The sequence below is a fragment of the Triticum aestivum genome, chromosome 2A, assembly GCF_018294505.1.
Source record: "Triticum aestivum cultivar Chinese Spring chromosome 2A, IWGSC CS RefSeq v2.1, whole genome shotgun sequence".
NCBI lineage: Eukaryota > Viridiplantae > Streptophyta > Magnoliopsida > Poales > Poaceae > Triticum > Triticum aestivum.
In genome coordinates this window covers 69922125-69941045 of record NC_057797.1, presented here as the reverse complement: position 1 = coordinate 69941045, position 18921 = coordinate 69922125, and the positions used below count along the sequence as shown (strand labels likewise).

The window sequence follows — 18921 nt, the reverse complement described above, 5'->3', positions numbered from 1 at the left end:
TTCCATGTTGGAACATGGATATTGTCGGGATATCATTATTACATATATTGTTTACTTTAATGCACCTATATACTTGGTAAAGGGTGGAAGGCTCGGCCTTATGCCTGGTGTTTTGTTCCACGCTTGCCGCCCTAGTTTCCGTCATACCGGTGTTATGTTCCTTGATTTTGTGTTCCTTACGCAGTTGGGTTATAATGGGAACCCCTTGACAGTTCGCCTTGAATAAAACTCCTCCAGCAAGGCCTGACCTTGGTTTTACCATTTGCCACCTAAGCCTTTTTCCCTTGGGTTCTGCAGACTCAAGGGTCATCTTTATTTTAACCCTCCCCCCACCCGGGCCAGTGCTCCTCTAAGTGTTGGTCCAAAACTAGAGCCCCTTGCAGCGCCACCTCGGGGAAACTTGAGATTTGGTTTTAGTTGTACGGATTGCTTATCCGGTGTGCCCTGAGAATGAGATATGTGCAGCTCCTATCGGGATTTGTCGGCACATTCGGGCGGCTTTGCTGGTCTTGTTTTACCATTGTCGAAATGTCTTGTAACCTGGATTCCGAGTCTGATCGGGTCTTCCTGGGAGAAGGAATATCCTCCGTTGACCGTGAGAGCTTGTGATGGGCTAAGTTGGGACACCCCTGCAGGGTTTTGAACTTTCGAAAGCCGTGCCCGCGGTTATGGGCAGATGGGAATTTGTTAATGTCCGGTTGTAGAGTACTTGAAACTTAACCTTAATTAAAATGCATCAACCGCGTGTGTAGCCGTGATGGTCTCTTTCCGGTGGAGTCCGAGAAGTGAACATGGTTCTTGTGTTATGTTTGAACGTAAGTTGTTTCAGGATCACTTCTTGATCATTATAGCTTCTCAACCGAGCTTTGCTTCTCTTCTCGCTCTCATTTGCGTAAGTTAGCCACCATATGTGCTAGTGCTTGCTGCAGCTCCACCTCACTACCTTTTCCTACCCTTAAGCTTAAATAGTCTTGATTGCGAGGGTGTGAGATTTTTGAGTCCCCGTGACTCACAGATACTTCCAAACAGTTGCAGGTGCCGATGATACCAGTGCAGGTGACACAACCCAGCTCAAGTGGGAGTTCGATGAAGATCTTGTTCGTTGTGTTGTTTCGCTTCCTGTTGATCAGTAGTGGAGCCCAGTTGGGACGATCGGGGATCTAGCAATTGGGGTTGTCTTCTTTTATTTTGGTTGCGTAGTCGGACCTTGTTTGTCTTCTGGATGATGTATGCTATATTTATGTATTGTTTGAAGTGGCGATTGTAAGCCAACTCTTTATCCCTTTTTATTCAGTACATGGGATGTGTAAAGATTACCCCTCTTGCGACATGCCTACTATGCGGTTATGCCTCTAAGTCGTGCTCCGACACGTGGGAGATATAGCCGCATCGTGGGTGTTACAGATGGTCTGCCTCGGAATCCACGCCGTACGACTGCTCATACGAGCGCTTGCGGTCGTATGAAATGCTGTCTTTTGTGTTGTTTCTTCTGGCAGGCCTCCTGTTGATCCCTTCTTTCTTCATTTCCATTTCTTTCCGTGTTCTCATGTGATTTCTTCCCTTCTTAGCCCATTTCCTGTGAAAACACATCAAAGAGAGGATTTTTAGAATTCTTTGCATTCATTAGTCATTAGTAGCAATATCAAAGCGAATATCTTGGTTTAAACTAAGGGTGAATGAGTGTCAAAATATCACTCATCAATGGGCGTATCGATTCACTTTTTTTCTACGTAACATACGCGTGCGCTCGCATGAGTGGTCTCGCTAGCTGGGCTGGCTAACATGGCTATCTTGTAGGACTTTTGTTTTGTTTTTTCTTTTCTTTCCGTTTAAGCCAAGATTTTAATATGGTTTGAATTGGCCCAAATTCAACCAATTTCAAATCCTTTGAACTCAAACCTATTTGACAAAAAACTAGGGGAAATATATATTTTAGGAAAATTATTTCCCTGCACACATGCAATTTTAAAAAATGGTTTTATGCAAATGGAAATTCATGTAGCCATTAATTAAACTCCAAATGACTTTAGGTTTTAAGAAATGGTCATTCTAGTTTCCAAAACTCCAAATATGTAGTGAAGACATGAAATGCAATGTTTCTAAATGCACATCCTAAAATTGGAAAATTTGGGATGCGACAAAACTAACCCCCTTAAGAGTAATCTCGTTCCCGAGATTCGGCGTGGTTCGCAAATAGGTGTGGTTGATTCTCTTGAAGATCATATTCTCACTCCTATGTTGCCTCCTCTTCAGTGTGTGGTCACACAAAACTTTACAGAACTTTATAACACTGGTTCGAGTGACTCTCTCAATTGTTTCCAAGATCTTAACTTGTTTCTCCTCATAGGTAAGATCCTATCATATCTGAACTTCCTCTAGAGGTACCATGTCTCTCAAGGGCGTGCCCATCATATACGGGTAACACTCATTCAGCTAAGAAATGTGAAACACATCGTGAACTGTTGACAATTTCTCTCATAATTCCAATTGATAAGCCACTTCGCCCTCACGTCAAGTACTTTGTAAGGTCCAAATCTTCGTGCTAACTTCTTGATTCCAAATCATTTCACCTTGGAAGCAATGAAACTCTGAGATAAGCTTTATCTCTAGCTTTATAGGTGACTTCCTTCCTCTTGGCATCAACATAGATTTTTTATCCAGATTGAGCGATCTTGAGATGGTTGCGAAGCAACTTAACCTTCTCCTCTGTTTCATGAATGATGCCAGTCTCATACAAACTCCTTTCTTCCACGCCACTCCAAAGCGGTGGGGTTCTGCACTTGCATCCATATAGTGCTTCAAAAGCTGTCATTTCCAATGCTTGCGTGGTAGGTGTTGTTGTAGGAGAATTCTGCATATGGTATATTCTCTTCCCAACTTGATCCGTAATCGAGAGCATAAGCTCTTAGCATGTCCTCTAATACCTGGTTTGCCCTTTCAGTCTGGCCGTCGATCCGTGGGTGAAATGCTATGCTGAATTCTAGTCGGGTTCCTAGTGACTCGTGTAACTGCTCCCAGAACTTTGATGTGAACTCGGTGCCCCTGTTAGAGACGATCTCCCGTGGAACCCCATGTCGACTCACAATCTTTGTGATGTAAATCTTTGCTAACTTGACACTAGTGTAGATGGTCTTCACTGGAATGAAGTGTGCGACCTTGGTTAGGTGATCCACCAATACCCAAATAGAATCATAACCAGACTGGGTCCTGGAAAATCCTGTGATGAAGTTCATACCGATTATATCCCATTTTCAGTAGGTAGGGGGTAAAGGTTGTAGCAGTCCCACTGGCTTATGGTGTTCAACTTTAACTCCACTACCCACATCACATAGGGCTATTTACTCGGCTAGCTATGTCCCTCTTAATCCCCGTCTACCAAAATCATTCGTTCAGATCCATGTTGCCAGGGTGAATGGAATACGGCGAGTCATGTGCTTCTTGCATAATCAACTTTCTTAGCTCCGGGTCCTTGAGTGCACAAACTCGGCTCTCAAACCACATAACTCCACAAAGGAGTGTATGTTGTATTGTAGCACCCCCTCTCCCTAAATGTCTCCACAAGGCTGGCAAAAGGGTCTCTTCTCATTCAAAGCATTTCACAACCTCTACATCGTTACGGTTGTAGATGTAGTTTAGATTCACCATCATCTCTCTATCCGAGACTAACATAGAGCCATATCTGATCACATGCTCAGAATTGCGACAAACCGCTCTCTTAGAGCATCTCCAACAGGCGCCGGTCACGCCGCACGCAAAAAACACGTATGCCGCGCGCGCATCGCCTGGTTTGGCGCGGCGCGCAACGCTGGCTCCAGCAGCCGCGCTAAAATGCAGCGTGAGCACGCCGCTCCAGCAGCGCGCAAAAATGCAGCACCGCGACTCGCATAAACAACATATGCATTCAAAAACAAAAGCAAAAAAAATCAAAAACAAACAAAAATAAATAGTTCAATTTCGTTTATTACAACTCAAACAAACAGTTTATCGTTCAATACAACAAATAGTGCAATTAAACACAACAAATAGTTCAACAATACAATAACGAACGCACAAATCATGATGCTATTTGTCGTCCATTCCATGCCCACCACTCCTCAATGAGATCCTTCTGAAGATCATTATGCGCTGCAGGACGTCGAATGGCATGATAGGAGGCAACAAAACGGGCCACCCTTTCAGCCTCCGTCGCACTCGCACGGGATATCCCAAGAGCTCATACTGAGAGTAGTCTACATCTTGGTCACGCTCATTCTCGATGATCATGTTCTGCATGATCATACAAGCGTGCATTATGTACCAAAGCATCTTTTGATTCCAAAAATCTAACCCGTCCTCTCACAATAGCAAATTGGGCTTGCAAAATCCCAAAAGCTCTCTCCACATCTTTTCTAGCTGCCGCCTGAGCATTGTGGAAATCAAGATTTTTCTTACCTTCTGGCTTTTTCAACGGCTTGACAAAGGTTTGCCACTTTGGATAGATGCCATCCGCTAGATAATAGCCATAGTTGTATGTACGACCATTTGCTACAAACTGCACCGGTGGCAACTCCCCATTTGCAATCTTACTCATCAGTGGTGACCGGTTGACAACATTAATGTCATTCAAAAATCCAGGCATTTCAAAGAATGCATGCCAAATCCAAGCCTCTTGATCGGCCACCGCTTCAAGGATTATAGTGGAACCCTTTTTTTGGCCGTCGAATTGCCCATGCCATGCCTTTGGACAATTCTTCCAAGTCCAATGCATGCAATCTATTGAGCCAAGCATGCCAGGAAAGCCGCGAGCTTAGTTCATCGCTAAAAGCCTTGCGACGTCTTCAACGTTGGGAGATCTCAAATACTCCTCGCCAAACACTTGCACAATTCCGACAGCGAAGCGCTTGACACACATGATGGCTTGGCTCTCACCCATAGCCAAGTGATCATCAACTAGATCAGCCGGTATACCGTATGCCAACATACGCAAAGCGGCTGTCACCTTCTGAAAGGTGCTATGCCCGAGCTCTCCGGCGGCATTCCTCCTTTGCTGAAAAAAGCGGTCATGGCTCGCTAGTTTCTCTGCAATGCGCCTGAACAACTCGGTGCTCATCCTAAACCAGCGACGAAAATACGACTTGGAGTATGTGGGATTCTCCGCAAAATAATGCCTGATCAATCTGTTGTGGGCATCGATCCTATCCCTCCAAATTTTTTGCCGACCCATAACCGAACCACCGTGTTTCGGTTTTTTATTAATATGCATAGCTAGGATCATTGCAAGATCCTCCTCCTCTTCCATATCAAATTCTTCTTCGGAAGCGCCGGAACGGTCGCCGGCGGCGGCGCGGCTGGAGGGGAGGAGGGGGGGGTGGGAGGTGCGAGCGAGCGCGCGGGAGCGGGCGCAGCAAATAAGCGGCGCGCGATTGCGTTTCGGCCCGCGCGCTGGACTACGTATGCCGCGCGCGCGGTTTTCGCGCGCCCGCTGAAGCAGTTATTCCGGTTGCGCGCACGCTAAAAAGGGGGATTTTGCGGCGCGGCGCTAGTTTGGCGCGCCTGTTGGAGATGCTTTTACAGACCAACATGTCCCGGGCCTGAATCATAGAGCGCTGATGCCCAATAGAGGCTTTTAAGTCCGCGCGTGTGCGGACCAACACCTAACGTGACCAATGAAACGGAATCAAACACGCCCAAAAGGTCTGGAGTACCATCGGAAGAAGAGAGCGACACGAACGCAGGCAGCAACACACGTACACCTGGTCCCGGACGAACCCAAGCCATCCGTCCATTCCACCAGCGCAAAGGATCACACGACAGGACGCCGCGAAAGCAACGCCGAACCCGAGCCATGCCTCCCCACCCAGTTAACGCCGCCCGCGCCTCCGTGTCTCTACACCGCACCTAATCCCCACCCCACGCCCTCGACGGCGCGCGCGGCGCACACGCGACACGCACACGCCTCGGCCCCACCACCCCGCCTCGCATCGCGCGGCGGCCGCCTTCGCGAATCGCGAGAACGCCCCTACCTAGTCGGCACTCGGCAAACTTCGAGGAAAAAAGAAAGAAGGAAAAAAAAAGCTGCGGCCCGCTCGCTCGCTCGGTGCTGACGAAGAGAGAAGGACCGATCGAATCCACCACCACCACCAGGGCGGCCGTTTCTCCTCCTTCCGTGAAACGCCGGTAAAAATCCCCGTTGACGCGGCCGCCGCCAGCCATCCAGCCGATCTCCCCACCCCCTCGGGCCCCGTATAAATAAGCGCGCCTCCCTCCTCCCCCCACCACCAACCTCGCGATCCGTAAACGGAAACAAAACCACACCCCCGCGCCCCCCGTGGCCTCCCTCTCCCCCCTCGTCACGCCTCCGCCCCCGCCCCCGCCCCGTCGCCAAATTACGCTTGGCCCCTCGCCCGCCGCGGGGATCCCTACCCCGGCGCCATGGTCGACACCAGGCGCAGCTCCGCGGGGAAGCGCCGGGCCTCGTCGGAGGAGGCCTCGCCCCCGACGCCCCCGCCCGCGGCGGCCCCGGACTCGGGCGACGCGGCGGGGGCATCGGCGTCGGCGCCCGGTGCGGAGGCCGCCTCCCCACCGCCGGCCCCGCGTAGCCGGTCGGCCAAGCGGGCCAAGGCCGCGGTCCGCCCCCTGCGCGCGTTCCTCTGTTTTTGTATCGCTGATGATTTCCGGGAACCGATTGATCTGATTATTCGTTGCTGTGCGGTGGTGGTGGTGGCAGGGCAAGACGACGCGCCCGGTGTCGGCCCCCGTGTTCGAGGCCGCCGCCAAGGCAGCGGGCCGCGCGATCGAGAGCTCGCAGCTGAGCGCGCCGGCCGCGGAGAGGTCCGCCGGGGCCGTCGCGGCGTCGTCCACGGTGTCGAATTCAGGAGGTGCGTGCTGTTGGGTTCCGAGTTCGCGGTTCGTTTCAGGAGGGGCCAGGGCTTGGTTTAGCCCGGGGGGAGGTTTTTGATTGCTCTTCTTTTGCTGAAGCTTCAGCGAGGAAGAAGAGGACGCCCAGGCGTCTGCCTCCATCTGACGAGACGACCGCGGAAGAGATGACGCAGTGGAAGACGAGGCGCGGGGCGGCCAGTAGCCGGACTCATGCTTGGGCCAGATTGATTTCCCAATCTTCTCAGGTCTGTTGTTTAGGAGAACTCACTGATGAGAGGAACAGTGCCACAATTCTATTTGGTGACCGCATAGCATCTAATCAAGTTATTTGACGGACAATTAAACTGCTGTAGCCTTCTTAGCTATCAAACAGCACAAACATTTTAGTAAACTTAGCAGATTTTAATTCAAAATTCATTTTGGTACAAATCTGTGTCTTGAGTGGGTCATTATATATGTCTGCCAAAGCTCTATTGTGAATCATCTGTCATATAACGCTTCATGCATGGCTTTAGTTGGCAACACAGGACCATTATGTGCTGTTAGAGCTGAAACTAGCTTTTCTTCAAAATGGAGCGAAGAACCATTCCATCTAAGTTATCCAAATACCAGAGAACATCGACTAGTTATTCTCGTTTTGCTACTGTTTGCTGGCTTCTGTACAGTATCTACTTCCTGTCATTATTTGGCCCGACATGTATAATGCCTTTGTCAGAGTTTTATTAAACATTGTGATTTTTGTGTATGTGGGTTTTGTAATCTTGCGCTAGTAACTGTTCAGTAATTTTTAAATCATCATTCTGATATTTATCTTGAGTTTCCAGTCTCCTGCATTCGCAACTATAGGATTGTTATTGTCTTCCTGCTCAAATTTAAGCGTACTAAGCTACAAATTTAAGCGTACTAAGCTAATACTATTAGCTTAGTACGCTTAAATTTTGCGAATGATATCATGTTTAGATGCCAATCCTTGCCAGTTGCCACAGCCACCATTGAGTCATTTAATTTGTCTTGTGGACTTGCGTAATCATCTTATTTGTAAAATCTTGAACGTTTTTTTCTACAACTGAGTAGGAACATCTTACGTTACTCTGAAATTGTCTGGAGGTTCATTTGGACCATTTGATACAAATGAGTCACATTGGATCAAGGGTGATCCCTGTTGTTGGTGCATACATGCATAGCAAATACCATTTCACAGTTACTTGTTTTTTAGTTGCTGACATCTGTTTTTTGTAACCGTGTCAAATAGCCTACCATTTTGTCAATTCCCCACTTAGTTCTGTAGTATTGGTAATTTAGTCTTAACATTTACTAATTCTAAACAATTATCTTTGCTAATGATTATATTCTTCTTTCTGCTGTTCAGTATCCCACGGTTCCTATTTATGCTTCCTATTTCACCGTTGGCCATGGTGGTAAACATGATTTGAAACTGACGGACGCATTATCTGGATCACTTGTTTGCAGACTGAGGCATGTTAGGGTATGGTTGCATTCTTAATTTTATTAATTTATTATTAGTACTCCGTTCTTCCTGCATTCATCATTTTGAGGTTTTGACTGTCAATTTTGACCTGTTTACCAGAGGGGTGCTGCCCTTGAGGTCTCTATATCCAAAGTTGTCTATGTAAATGGGAAGGCCTTAGACAAGGCTGCTAAGGTCACCTTGACTGGAGGCGACGAAGTTGTTTTTAGTTCACTTGGGAGGCATGCTTATGTATCCTTTTTTTGTGACTGACCGCTTTCTTAGTACATGTGTATTGCTCCTATCTGTGATTACGGGCATGTCTGGATGTTTTTGCCACTGTGCTTTGTTAAGCAAGACTAGCAATGTTTGGTTCTCCTGCCTTGCAAGCGAAATGAGATTGTGCTTTCTATGATAGTATAATTTGTTGCTCAACATATTGTATGTATTTATTTGAAACTATGTAGTGGACTACACCAGGGAAAACTTTACAGGCTAACAATGCCCACATGGAAGAAGTGGGAGCTAATGTGGGCCTGCCAAAATTTGGCCTTACTAGGCAAAGTTAGATGGACAGATGTTGGGGTTAGGTTGCATTTTAGGCGTGGAAGTCCTTAATATGTTGGAAGATATTTCAGCCTCTTCCAGAGGAAAAATCAAGCACATCAATCCTTTCTTCCCCGAGTTTTGTTCAGCAAGGGCAGCATCCAGTTATGAAAGGCACACTGGATCATTTATCATCTAAAAGGGCCAAGTTATCAGTGCCGTTTAATTTTGGTAGTGGCTGCTCTCCATTGATTCCTCATGGTGAGATAGCTTCATTTCTTCCCTAAGGCCCTCCTAATCCCTAACATTTTAGAAAAAAGGGATGCAACATAAGACGACTTCTGTTTTTTTATCTTGTTCATCAAAACTGGGTACTCCCTCCATTTTCATTTACTCTGCATATTAGATTTGACTGAAGTCAAACTTCATAAAGTTTGACCAAGTTTATAGATTTCTTTGAACATCTACAATAAAAATTCTATATGATGTGAAAGTATATTCAATAATGAATGAATCTAATGGTATTGATTTGTTATTGTATATGTTACTCCCTCCGTCTGAAAATACTTGTCATCAAAATGGATGAAAAGGGATGTATCTAGAACTAAAATACATCTAGATACATCCCCTTTTATTCATTTTGATGACAAGTATTTCCGGACGGAGGGAGTAATATTTTTGTCTATAAACTTCATCAAAGTTTACAAAGTTTGACTTTGACCAAAGCTAATATGTGGAGTAAATAAAAATAGAGGGAGTACCTTTTATTTGTTATTATGATGAAAGAGAAAAGTGAGGCTAAACAGATCTCTTTTTTGTTCACTAGATACAGAGATAGTCAGCAGTTTATGTAAAACAATGGAGGAGCAGAACCAGTTCTCTTCTGAAGAAAATGTGCCATTTGCTCAACATAAACTTTTAAAAGAAGATCTGAAGAAGGCAGTTGTTAGTGCAAGTGATATATCAGAGTCATTTGATAGTTTTCCATATTATCTGAGGTATCTAGATTATTACTCTCTTCATGAAAAAAAAACAGCTCTTTTGTTATATTGTTCGAGATATAGAAATATATATGATTTGATGCATCTCTTAGGCCCTCTTTGGTTCATAAGTCCTAGGACTTTTTCTAGTCCCAACTAAAAAGTCCCTTCCTGTTTGTTTCCAGGGACTAAAAAGTCCCTAGTCCCTCCCTAGAGGTTATTAAATGACCATGTTACCCCTAGTATATAGAGAAATAACAACCAAACAACACCATGGGGCGGTGGGCCAATGGGTGCATGGAGGGGCATTGTTGGAAAAGTCCCAAAAAGTCCCAAAAAGACTCTCCTTGAGAGTCTTCTTCATTTAGTCCCAAAAAGCAACTTTTAGTCCCTAGTAGTCCCTCCTATTTGGTTAAAAAGTCTCTAAGAGGGACTTTTTCTAGTCCCTACACCAAAAAGTCCCTGGAAACAAACACCTCCTTATTATCCTTCATTTTAGGAGCATATAATGTTTATTTTGTACTTCACATAATAAGTAAAGAAATTCTTATAATGATCCTATAGAAGGATGATTTCTCCCCAATTGCTTAGTTCTGTAATTTCACAAACCCCATCTCTCTTCTTATTTGTTATTCCTCGTAACATCCTTAAAAAATGTAAGAAAAATAATTGCAATGCCATTCTCATTTCTAAATCATACTTTCTTTTAGCTAGTAAGCTGTGACGCCATTTTCTAAAAAAAGTAAGATGTGACATAATGGCAGGCAGAATGATCGGTTGGTCATAGTGCATGATAATTGGATATACTAAATCTTGCTCCTACAAATGTTTCAATTGGTTATAGTGGTTCGTTGGTCACCTCCTCTCACCCTGATGTGACCCATTAGATCTGTTGCAAACAGTGGAGATGTTAGTCCTGTTTGACACCAAAATTAGTATAAAGTTACCCCCCAAGTGGCTCAAGTGTATGAACAATCACATAGGCTTAAGCTTGGCATCACCATCAATTCATTTTGTGAGTAGCAACCTATTGGATATCTAATAATCTAAGTTGTTTTATATTTTGCAAGACACAGGCATTTAGCAAGTGAGTACTGATTACTCGAGTACAACCTACTTTTTTTTCCAGTTAATTTGGCCTGTTGCATATTGATTGATTGGTCTCTGGTGGTTAAGAACTATCTTTGATGCCTTCTCATCCTTGCAGTGAGAATACCAAAAGTTCTCTCCTGACACCAGCACATGTAAATTTGTGTTGCAAGGAAGCCATGGAGTGGACAAAAAAAATATCTTTTATTTCTCAACGAGTACTATTATCTGGTCCAGCAGGTATTAGTTATACTTGATGAAATTATGGGGTATTGCAGTTAGTGATTTTGTATATTTGTTAAATGCTAAATGCTTGGATTGTTTAAAAAAAAAGGGCAACCTGGTGCATGTAGCTCCCGCTTGCGCAGGGTCCAGGGAAGGGTCCGACCACTTTGGGTCTATAGTACGCAGCCTTTCCCTACATTTCTGTAAGAGGCTGAAATGTAGGGAAAGGCTGCGTACTATAGACCCAAAGTGGTCGGACCCTTCCCTAGACTGGAAATGCTTGGATTGTTTACTAAAAACAAATTTACTTTTTGTAGGGTCTGAGATATACCAAGAAACATTGATGAAGGCTCTCACCAAACACTTCGATGCTAGGCTGCTCGTCGTAGATTCATCATTGCTGTCGAGTGTAAGCCTCTTAACCATGCCATGCTTATTCTTCTTGCAGTGGACTGATGATATATTGAACAGCGCCACCGCAGCTCATTTTGAACAAACCACAACCTATTCTATTGTAGGCCTTATCTTTTTGTAAGATGACAGATATGCGCCTTCTTTTTCGTGAGATGAAATATATGCTTCAACTATTCTATTTTACCTTTTTGTCCAATGCTGCTAGTATTTTCTGGAAGCTCGAAATGTTTTCTTCTTTCAGAGTTTGAACTTTGTAAACAAGCTGTACAGAAGAGTTGCAGTAAACTCACAAGACTGGTGCTGTTTATAAATACATCCGAAAAGATGTAGCATTAGTTAATTTCACCATAAATGAATCAGGTGACACCTTGAGATGTAAACTAGAAAATGATGTATGCTGTAAGTTACACACTGATGCAACTGCATGCTCGCTTTAAACAGTTGCATATGAATTGTGTGCAAAAGGAGAGGGACAGGGGGTGGGGGTGGTGGTCTTTTCTTTGGTATTTCTTTAGTTCGAATTCAAATGCCAACACCTGAGTGTCATTTATTTTCAGGGACAGTCTTCAAAGTCAAAGGAATCAGAGCCGTACAAAAAAGGTAAGGCTATCATGACTCTGTTATTAGCACTAAATTTTCTTTGCTATTTTTTGGCAACTATTTTTAAGTCTAGATGTTGAGAGTACCTGTTGAATTGAGTATGGTGGCCCTGCATTTGTCCGTGGTACTATGAACGATGAAGAGACTACTGTTTGTTTTTACAATATTTTCTTAGTGTAATGAAACAATCTGATGTAGCGGTAGTAATGCTTCTGATATTTTATTCAGGTGATAGGGTGCGATACATTGGTTCTTTGCAGTCAACAAGGTTTATCCTCGAGGGACAAAGGTGTGTCCCATACCTTAAGATTTGTTTTTTTAAATGTGCATCCTTTCAGCTTCCTGCGCCACATGTGTGAATGTCCCAGGAGCTTTTTTTTATGTAATTTTTTCTCTTGGTTACTCTTAGTACCTTACATGCTATAGCAGTTTTGAGTAGGAGGGTTTACAGATAGAAAATTATTTGTGCTGTGCAAAGCTGGAAAACCTATTGTATGATATACGATGATCGTGAATTGCTATAGAGAGTTTGCAGTAACTGGTAGCAGCTATAAGCTTTTTTACATGGGTCTGGATTTAGCCCTGTTTGCAATGCAGGATTCTCATATGAAATTTTCAGGAAACTGCACCCCAACTTGTTTGGGACTAAAGGCTTTGTTGTTGTTGTTGTTGTTGCACATCCAGCGGGAGTATAAGTTTCGTTTTGTATGAAATTTTTACATTCGAAATGGGTTATATGGAAAAGTAGATCTGATGCAATAATCATGAGAATCATCCTTTCTCCATTTTCCTGTAAATATTGCATATTATATTGTACTGCATTGATCTTTTGTACTTAAGTTGCATAGTCTATCTTAGATGGCAGTAGGTTTTCTTATTGGATAAAAGAACCAGGCTGGTTTGAGTCCCTGCTTGTTGGTCTGACCTGTGATGATATGCAATGATCGCTAACCATATGGATTTTCTGAATTATTACCTATTATGTTAGCATTCCACCCCTTTGTTTGCAATTGACCTCTCTTGTTGTTGCCATCTGCATATTTTACTTGCATCTATTAAAAATTTATGCCAAATTATACAATCTGCAGAGCTCCAGATTATGGTTCCCAGGGTGAAGTGCGACTTCCTTTTGAGGAAAATGGATCCTCAAAAATCGGAGTCAGTTTTGACAAACCAATTCCTGGGGGCATTGATCTAGGAGGCAATTGTGAGGTTGATCATGGTTTCTTCTGTTCAGGCGAGTTTTTCTTCTGTTGTTCTTATGTACTTCTTAAATGCAGTGTTTTTTGCCATTTATTGCTATATTGTTAATTTTTGTAACAACTTACTTATGCCTATTTGTATTTCCAGTTGATTCTCTGTGCCTCGATGGTCCAGGATGGGAAGACAGAGCTAAACATCCATTTGATGTAATATTTGAGGTTTGTACGATCTTCGCAACCTTACTTTTATCAGCATTTGTCATTTTTTCCTATTACTCACTGGAATTTTATGCAGTTTGTTTCTGAAGAAAGTGCGCATGGACCCCTTATCCTATTTTTGAAGGACGTTGAGAAAGTGTGTGGAAACACTTACTCTTATCATGGTCTAAAGAGCAAGCTCGAAATTTTTCCAGCAGGTGTTTTTGTTATTGGGTCTCAGACCCAGGCAGACAGTCGGAAAGATAAGGTACTTACTGTAAAGATAATCTGCACCTGATTTCTAAGTATTCATTCTTTTAGCTAACAAAAAAGATGTTTATACAGCTAAACGGGTCTCCTTTCCTTTCGAAGTTCCCATACGGTCAAGCAGCAATACTCGACCTTGCGTTCCAGGTGCCTTTTCTGGTTTTGCTGGAAGTATCCCTACTTATGCCATGCTAGTGTAGGGACTCCATGGCACTACAACACATTGTCAGCTTATACTGAAAGGATATTTCTGATATATATATCTCAATTGCTTATTATCTTGTCCACTGTATTATTTTTCTTACTGGACCCTTTTATCAATTAAATTAAATAATGGTTTCTGTCATAAGTGCTCTGTTACACTTTTTTGTTGTTACAATCTAATGTACACCAATGCAGGATAGCTTTGGCCGGGTGAATGATAAAACCAAAGAAGCAGCGAAGACTGCGAAGCATGTCACTAAACTTTTCCCCAGTAAAGTGACAATACAACCACCACAGGTATGCCATTTGTGTTACTCAACAATGATGTCTACTTGGTAGTGTCCTCTCCTAGTTATAACTCTAAATACATGCTACAGGATGACTTGGAACTCTCAAAGTGGAAACAGCTATTGGATCGTGATATTGAAATTCTGAAAGTGAAGGCTAACATTTCAAAAGTCCAGTCTGTAAGTATTAATTAGTGACTTTTCATTTTGTATATTACTTTTGGACTATAATAGACTTAAAAACCTTCAATGTTCTTTTGCTCTCGAACATACCCAATGTTATTATGTTTCAGTTTTAAGTAACTGCTTGTTTGCACACCCCTGTTATTCAATTATCATATGTTCTCTTCAGCCTAATGTCTTGCGTTTTATATGTTAGTCTTTCCCTATGTAGCTGGGAGTCCAAACATGATTACTAAAAAAAAGTATGTCATTAAGCTGCTATTAGATTCCCAGAGTGATTAGGATGTTCTGATTTTTATTTGACAATTTTCTTACGTTTTGTTGAAACTTTCGATAGATTTGCCTCCACTATGGGACAAAATAGTATTCCTGCATCACCTGTATTAGTGCGACCTCTAAAAATGGAATTGTCGCTCCACTCCACTGATGTTGCTGTTCCTTATATCTCTTGGTTTAACTAATGTCTTTATGCAATCGGATGCAGTTTCTAACTCGCAATGGTCTGGAATGTGCTGATGTAGAGACCACAGTATGTGTTAAAGATCGAACTCTTACAAATGAATGTGAGTAGTCATTCCTACATGATGTTTTATCCTGTATAATGTCCATGTAGCATCATCTGTCTATTGTTTTTGTTTCCAGGTGTCGATAAAATAGTTGGTTATGCTTTGAGTCATCAAGTTATGAATTCTACTGTTCCAACTCCTGGAAAGGATGTGTTACTTGCTCTTTCTGGTGAAAGGTTTATTCTCTAACCTTGTACACTTCACAAAGTTGTGCAAGAAAGTTCTTTCTGGTTCATCTAATGATTATCTTACTGAAATTGTTGCATTTCAGCCTTCAGCATGGGGTTGATTTGTCGGAAAGGATGCAAAATGACCATAAGAAAAAGAGCACAAAGAAATCACTCAAGGTGACTTTCGTCTTTTTTTCTTAATAGCAAAGATCACCTCATGTATATGACTTGACCTGGCCATGATCAGCCTGGCCCAGTTATTTATTTGAAGTGTGCAAATAAGTCAGATTGAGTTTGAGTTTCATCTATTATTTGAGGCTCTGGGTCATTATCACATTAATGGTGTCTAATGCCAATGACTTACATGCATTCCTTTTCATTGTAGGATGTTGCCACGGAGAATGAATTTGAAAAGAGGCTTCTTAGTGATGTTATCCCTCCAGATGAGATAGGTGTTTCCTTTGATGACATTGGAGCACTAGAGAATGTCAAGGAAACTTTGAAGGAATTAGTGATGCTTCCATTGCAAAGGCCAGAGTTGTTCTCCAAGGGACAACTTATGAAGGTACAAGGCATTCTTAATCTTCATTATTTATGCTTAATATTCTTCTAAAACAATCCACATGTTCCTTCTGTGAGTCCTCTGTTTCACCTGTAACAATGGCTCCTTGTTTTGTCATTTACCTTTATAGTTAGGTATCCTCCTTTCTGCGCTTATGACTCATCCTTGTTGAGTGGTTCTGTAAATATTGTAATGTTGTTCACCTGCGGTGTGTCCATCATCTCCTATTCATTCTGTGCTTTCTAGCATTTTGAATTATAGTTAGATATCCCCCTTTCTGCGCTTATGACTCATCCTTGTTGAGTGGTTTAGTAAATATTGTAATGCTGTCCACCTGTGGTTTGTCCATCATCTCCTATCATTCTGTGCTTTCTAGCATTTTGAATTTATGTATGATGCTTTTGTGAGCCTTCTGTTATACAGCTTCACTTTCTAAATATAAGACGTCCTGTTAGTAGTGTCAAAAAACATCTTACATTATGGGACAGGAAGTGGTTAATATCATGCAATCCCAAATTTAATTGAAAAGAGCAACAAGAATCACTTCAAACTGAATGTAGCAGGTTGAATACTGCCGTTATCATATTATTCTCCTTATTAATTAGTATTTCTTAACTTACCCAGTGTGCAATATTGTTCTGATTTTTCATTTTGCACCAGCCATGTAAAGGAATATTGCTTTTTGGTCCACCTGGTACGGGGAAGACCATGCTTGCTAAAGCTGTTGCAACAGAGGCTGGTGCTAACTTCATCAACATATCAATGTCAAGCATTGGCTCGAAGGTTTTCCCATAACAGATATTTATCTAGATTGCTCTCCATTGTTAGTTCTACATTTTCTTACCTGTAATTGTAACAGTGGTTTGGCGAGGGGGAAAAATATGTGAAAGCTGTGTTTTCACTTGCAAGCAAAATTGCTCCCAGTGTCATTTTTGTGGATGAGGTCAGTCAAAAAATTTCATCATCATTGATGATTTGATTATGATTCAACAGGCTGCAGAATAATAGTGTCTTAATTAAGAGACCTTGCTGTGTCCCCTGTTTTGCAGGTTGACGGCATGCTGGGTAGACGTGAAAACCCAGGGGAACATGAAGCCATGCGTAAAATGAAAAATGAATTTATGGTGAACTGGGATGGTCTGAGAACAAAAGACAAAGAACGTGTATTAGTACTTGCTGCCACTAATAGGCCGTTTGATCTTGATGAGGCTGTTATTAGGAGGCTCCCAAGGAGGTATGGGTATACATATTTTAACAAATAAATGCAAATTGTGACACTGGCATTGCCAACCAGCCATAATTCTTCTGAAACTTTTGTTTAGGTTGATGGTGAATTTACCAGACGCAACCAATAGGAAAAAGATTATTAGTGTAATACTAGCCAAAGAAGATTTGGCAGAAGATGTAGATCTGGAAGCAGTGGCTAGCCTGACTGAGGGGTATTCAGGCAGTGATCTGAAGGTATTTAATTTTATGTTAAGCTTATTTGTTTCTTATTTGATTTCCTTTTTAAACAGGTAATTTCCATATTCTTTCTGCTGACAACTTGAATTTTCCCCAGAATCTGTGTATTACTGCTGCACATAGTCCCATAAGGGAAATCCTTGAAAAAGAGAAGAAGGTTAGTTTTAAATTCTTAATTTCTTGTACTACTTTCCTATGTGTTGTCAGTTTTACTGATTAATAATCTCTGATCCTTCTGATTTCTCTCAATGTTTCTGATGTTATCGATGCTTTTAGAATATCTGGTTAACCATATCATTAATGATTTGAATTGATTTATTTTTTATTATCCTTGTTGAGGCTACATCAGACCTCTAATCTATCATCTTGTGTCTACTTGCAGGAGAGATCCTTGGCAGAAGCAGAAAACAAACCATTGCCTCCTAAGTATTCTAGCAGTGATGTCCGTCCCCTAAATATGAGTGATCTCAAACAGGCACACGAGCAGGTAAATAGTACTGCTACTTTTTTCTGGAAAAGAAGAGAAAAATAAACTTAATGCAAATCAGACTCAACTACACCAGTAGATTTGATGCCCCTCACGCCTGCGGAACTTAATCCATCAAATATATAACAAATGCTGATCACAGCTCTTGCGGGCTTAGTTTCAAGATTGGAGTGTAATGCTAGTATTGATATGTTCTGGGTTGTAGCGTCAATTTGTTTCTAGGATATACTCCCTCCGTCCCAAAATAAGTGTCTTAAGTTTAGTACTAGTACTACTAAAGATAGTCCAAAGTTGAGACACTTCGGGACGGAGGGAGTACTAGAATAAATTAAGGTTACCCGCATTGTCATATATGTTTTTTCATCTCCAAGTTGTTGATAAAAGTGTGATCCTAACGTAACTTGCCTCGTGTGTAGGTATGTGCAAGTATATCATCTGATTCGACAAATATGAACGAGCTTGTTCAGTGGAACGAGCTTTACGGTGAAGGCGGATCTAGAAAGAAGACACCTCTAAGCTACTTCATGTAGCTTATGTCTAGTCTGTACATAGAGCAGAAGCATTATAGTGAAACGACTGAGAAGATAGGCAATGAATAGCTCTGTTGGTTTTCATTTATAGGCAATTTTTTTGAGTCAATTGTTTTGTAATGTCAGTTTGGAGTTCCTACAGATAGCGTAGGACCTGGTTGGTCCACCATTCTCCTTGAACGGTCAAACCTGTATGTAGACTGAGCATCAGAATACAGTTCAGTTAATTGATGTTCCAGCCAGTGCGAATCCAGTTAGGTCTTGTATACAGTACATGGTGCTTAGGAAAATAAACCAAGTTAAGCATCAGTGCTTATCCCTATAGAAGGGGTGCCTAATTGAGTGTCTACTCTTTACAAATAATTATGCATCTTTGCATTGTACAAGGCCTTAATTAAGACCTTAATTGATGTGGTATGTTCCTCAGTGATTTGCACCTTTAGGTCAACGCATGACCCTGGTCGAGAGTTAGAATCTACACGCGTAGTAGTTAACACTGATGGCCATCGGACGATTGAAGTCATCGGGTGGGAATGAACAACTTGCACTGATCGAACCTGGGGAACAAAGTGTGTTTTGTTATACCCATCTTAGGCGACGCTGAACATTTTTGGCAGTACA

General features: G+C 42.3%; 1 protein-coding gene across 3 annotated transcripts; it reads left to right on the top strand.

The window, feature by feature from the left end:
* The first annotated feature begins 6261 nt into the window (after positions 1-6261).
* LOC123187544 (uncharacterized) lies at positions 6262-18663 on the top strand. Of its 3 annotated transcripts, none has more exons than XM_044599432.1 (28): positions 6262-6606; positions 6707-6857; positions 6958-7103; positions 8228-8344; positions 8447-8578; positions 8956-9133; positions 9699-9870; positions 11060-11181; positions 11484-11575; positions 12144-12180; positions 12409-12469; positions 13269-13417; positions 13531-13601; positions 13678-13848; positions 13926-13994; positions 14247-14348; positions 14429-14518; positions 15006-15084; positions 15164-15263; positions 15359-15434; positions 15643-15822; positions 16480-16602; positions 16679-16762; positions 16869-17053; positions 17142-17280; positions 17381-17440; positions 17666-17770; positions 18187-18663. In XM_044599432.1, the coding sequence occupies exons 1-28, from the start codon at positions 6412-6414 to the stop codon at positions 18298-18300; spliced, it is 3300 nt and encodes a 1099-aa protein (XP_044455367.1). In that variant the 5' UTR covers positions 6262-6411; the 3' UTR covers positions 18301-18663. The 3 variants fall into 3 exon arrangements, with proteins under 3 accessions (XP_044455367.1, XP_044455366.1, XP_044455368.1); XM_044599431.1 differs by having other exon boundaries at positions 12138-12180; XM_044599433.1 differs by having other exon boundaries at positions 6278-6606; positions 6964-7103; positions 12138-12180.
* Positions 18664-18921: the final 258 nt, after the last annotated feature.

Excerpts from the sequence above, each read along its gene's own strand:
- LOC123187544 (XM_044599431.1), top strand. The coding sequence starts at position 6,412 with ATGGTCGACACCAGGCGCAGCTCCGCGGGGAAGCGCCGGGCCTCGTCG. Across the intron at positions 9,134-9,698 it reads CTCTCCATTGATTCCTCATG|ATACAGAGATAGTCAGCAGT; the intron begins GTGAGATAGCTT and ends TTTGTTCACTAG. Across the intron at positions 9,871-11,059 it reads AGTTTTCCATATTATCTGAG|TGAGAATACCAAAAGTTCTC; the intron begins GTATCTAGATTA and ends TCATCCTTGCAG.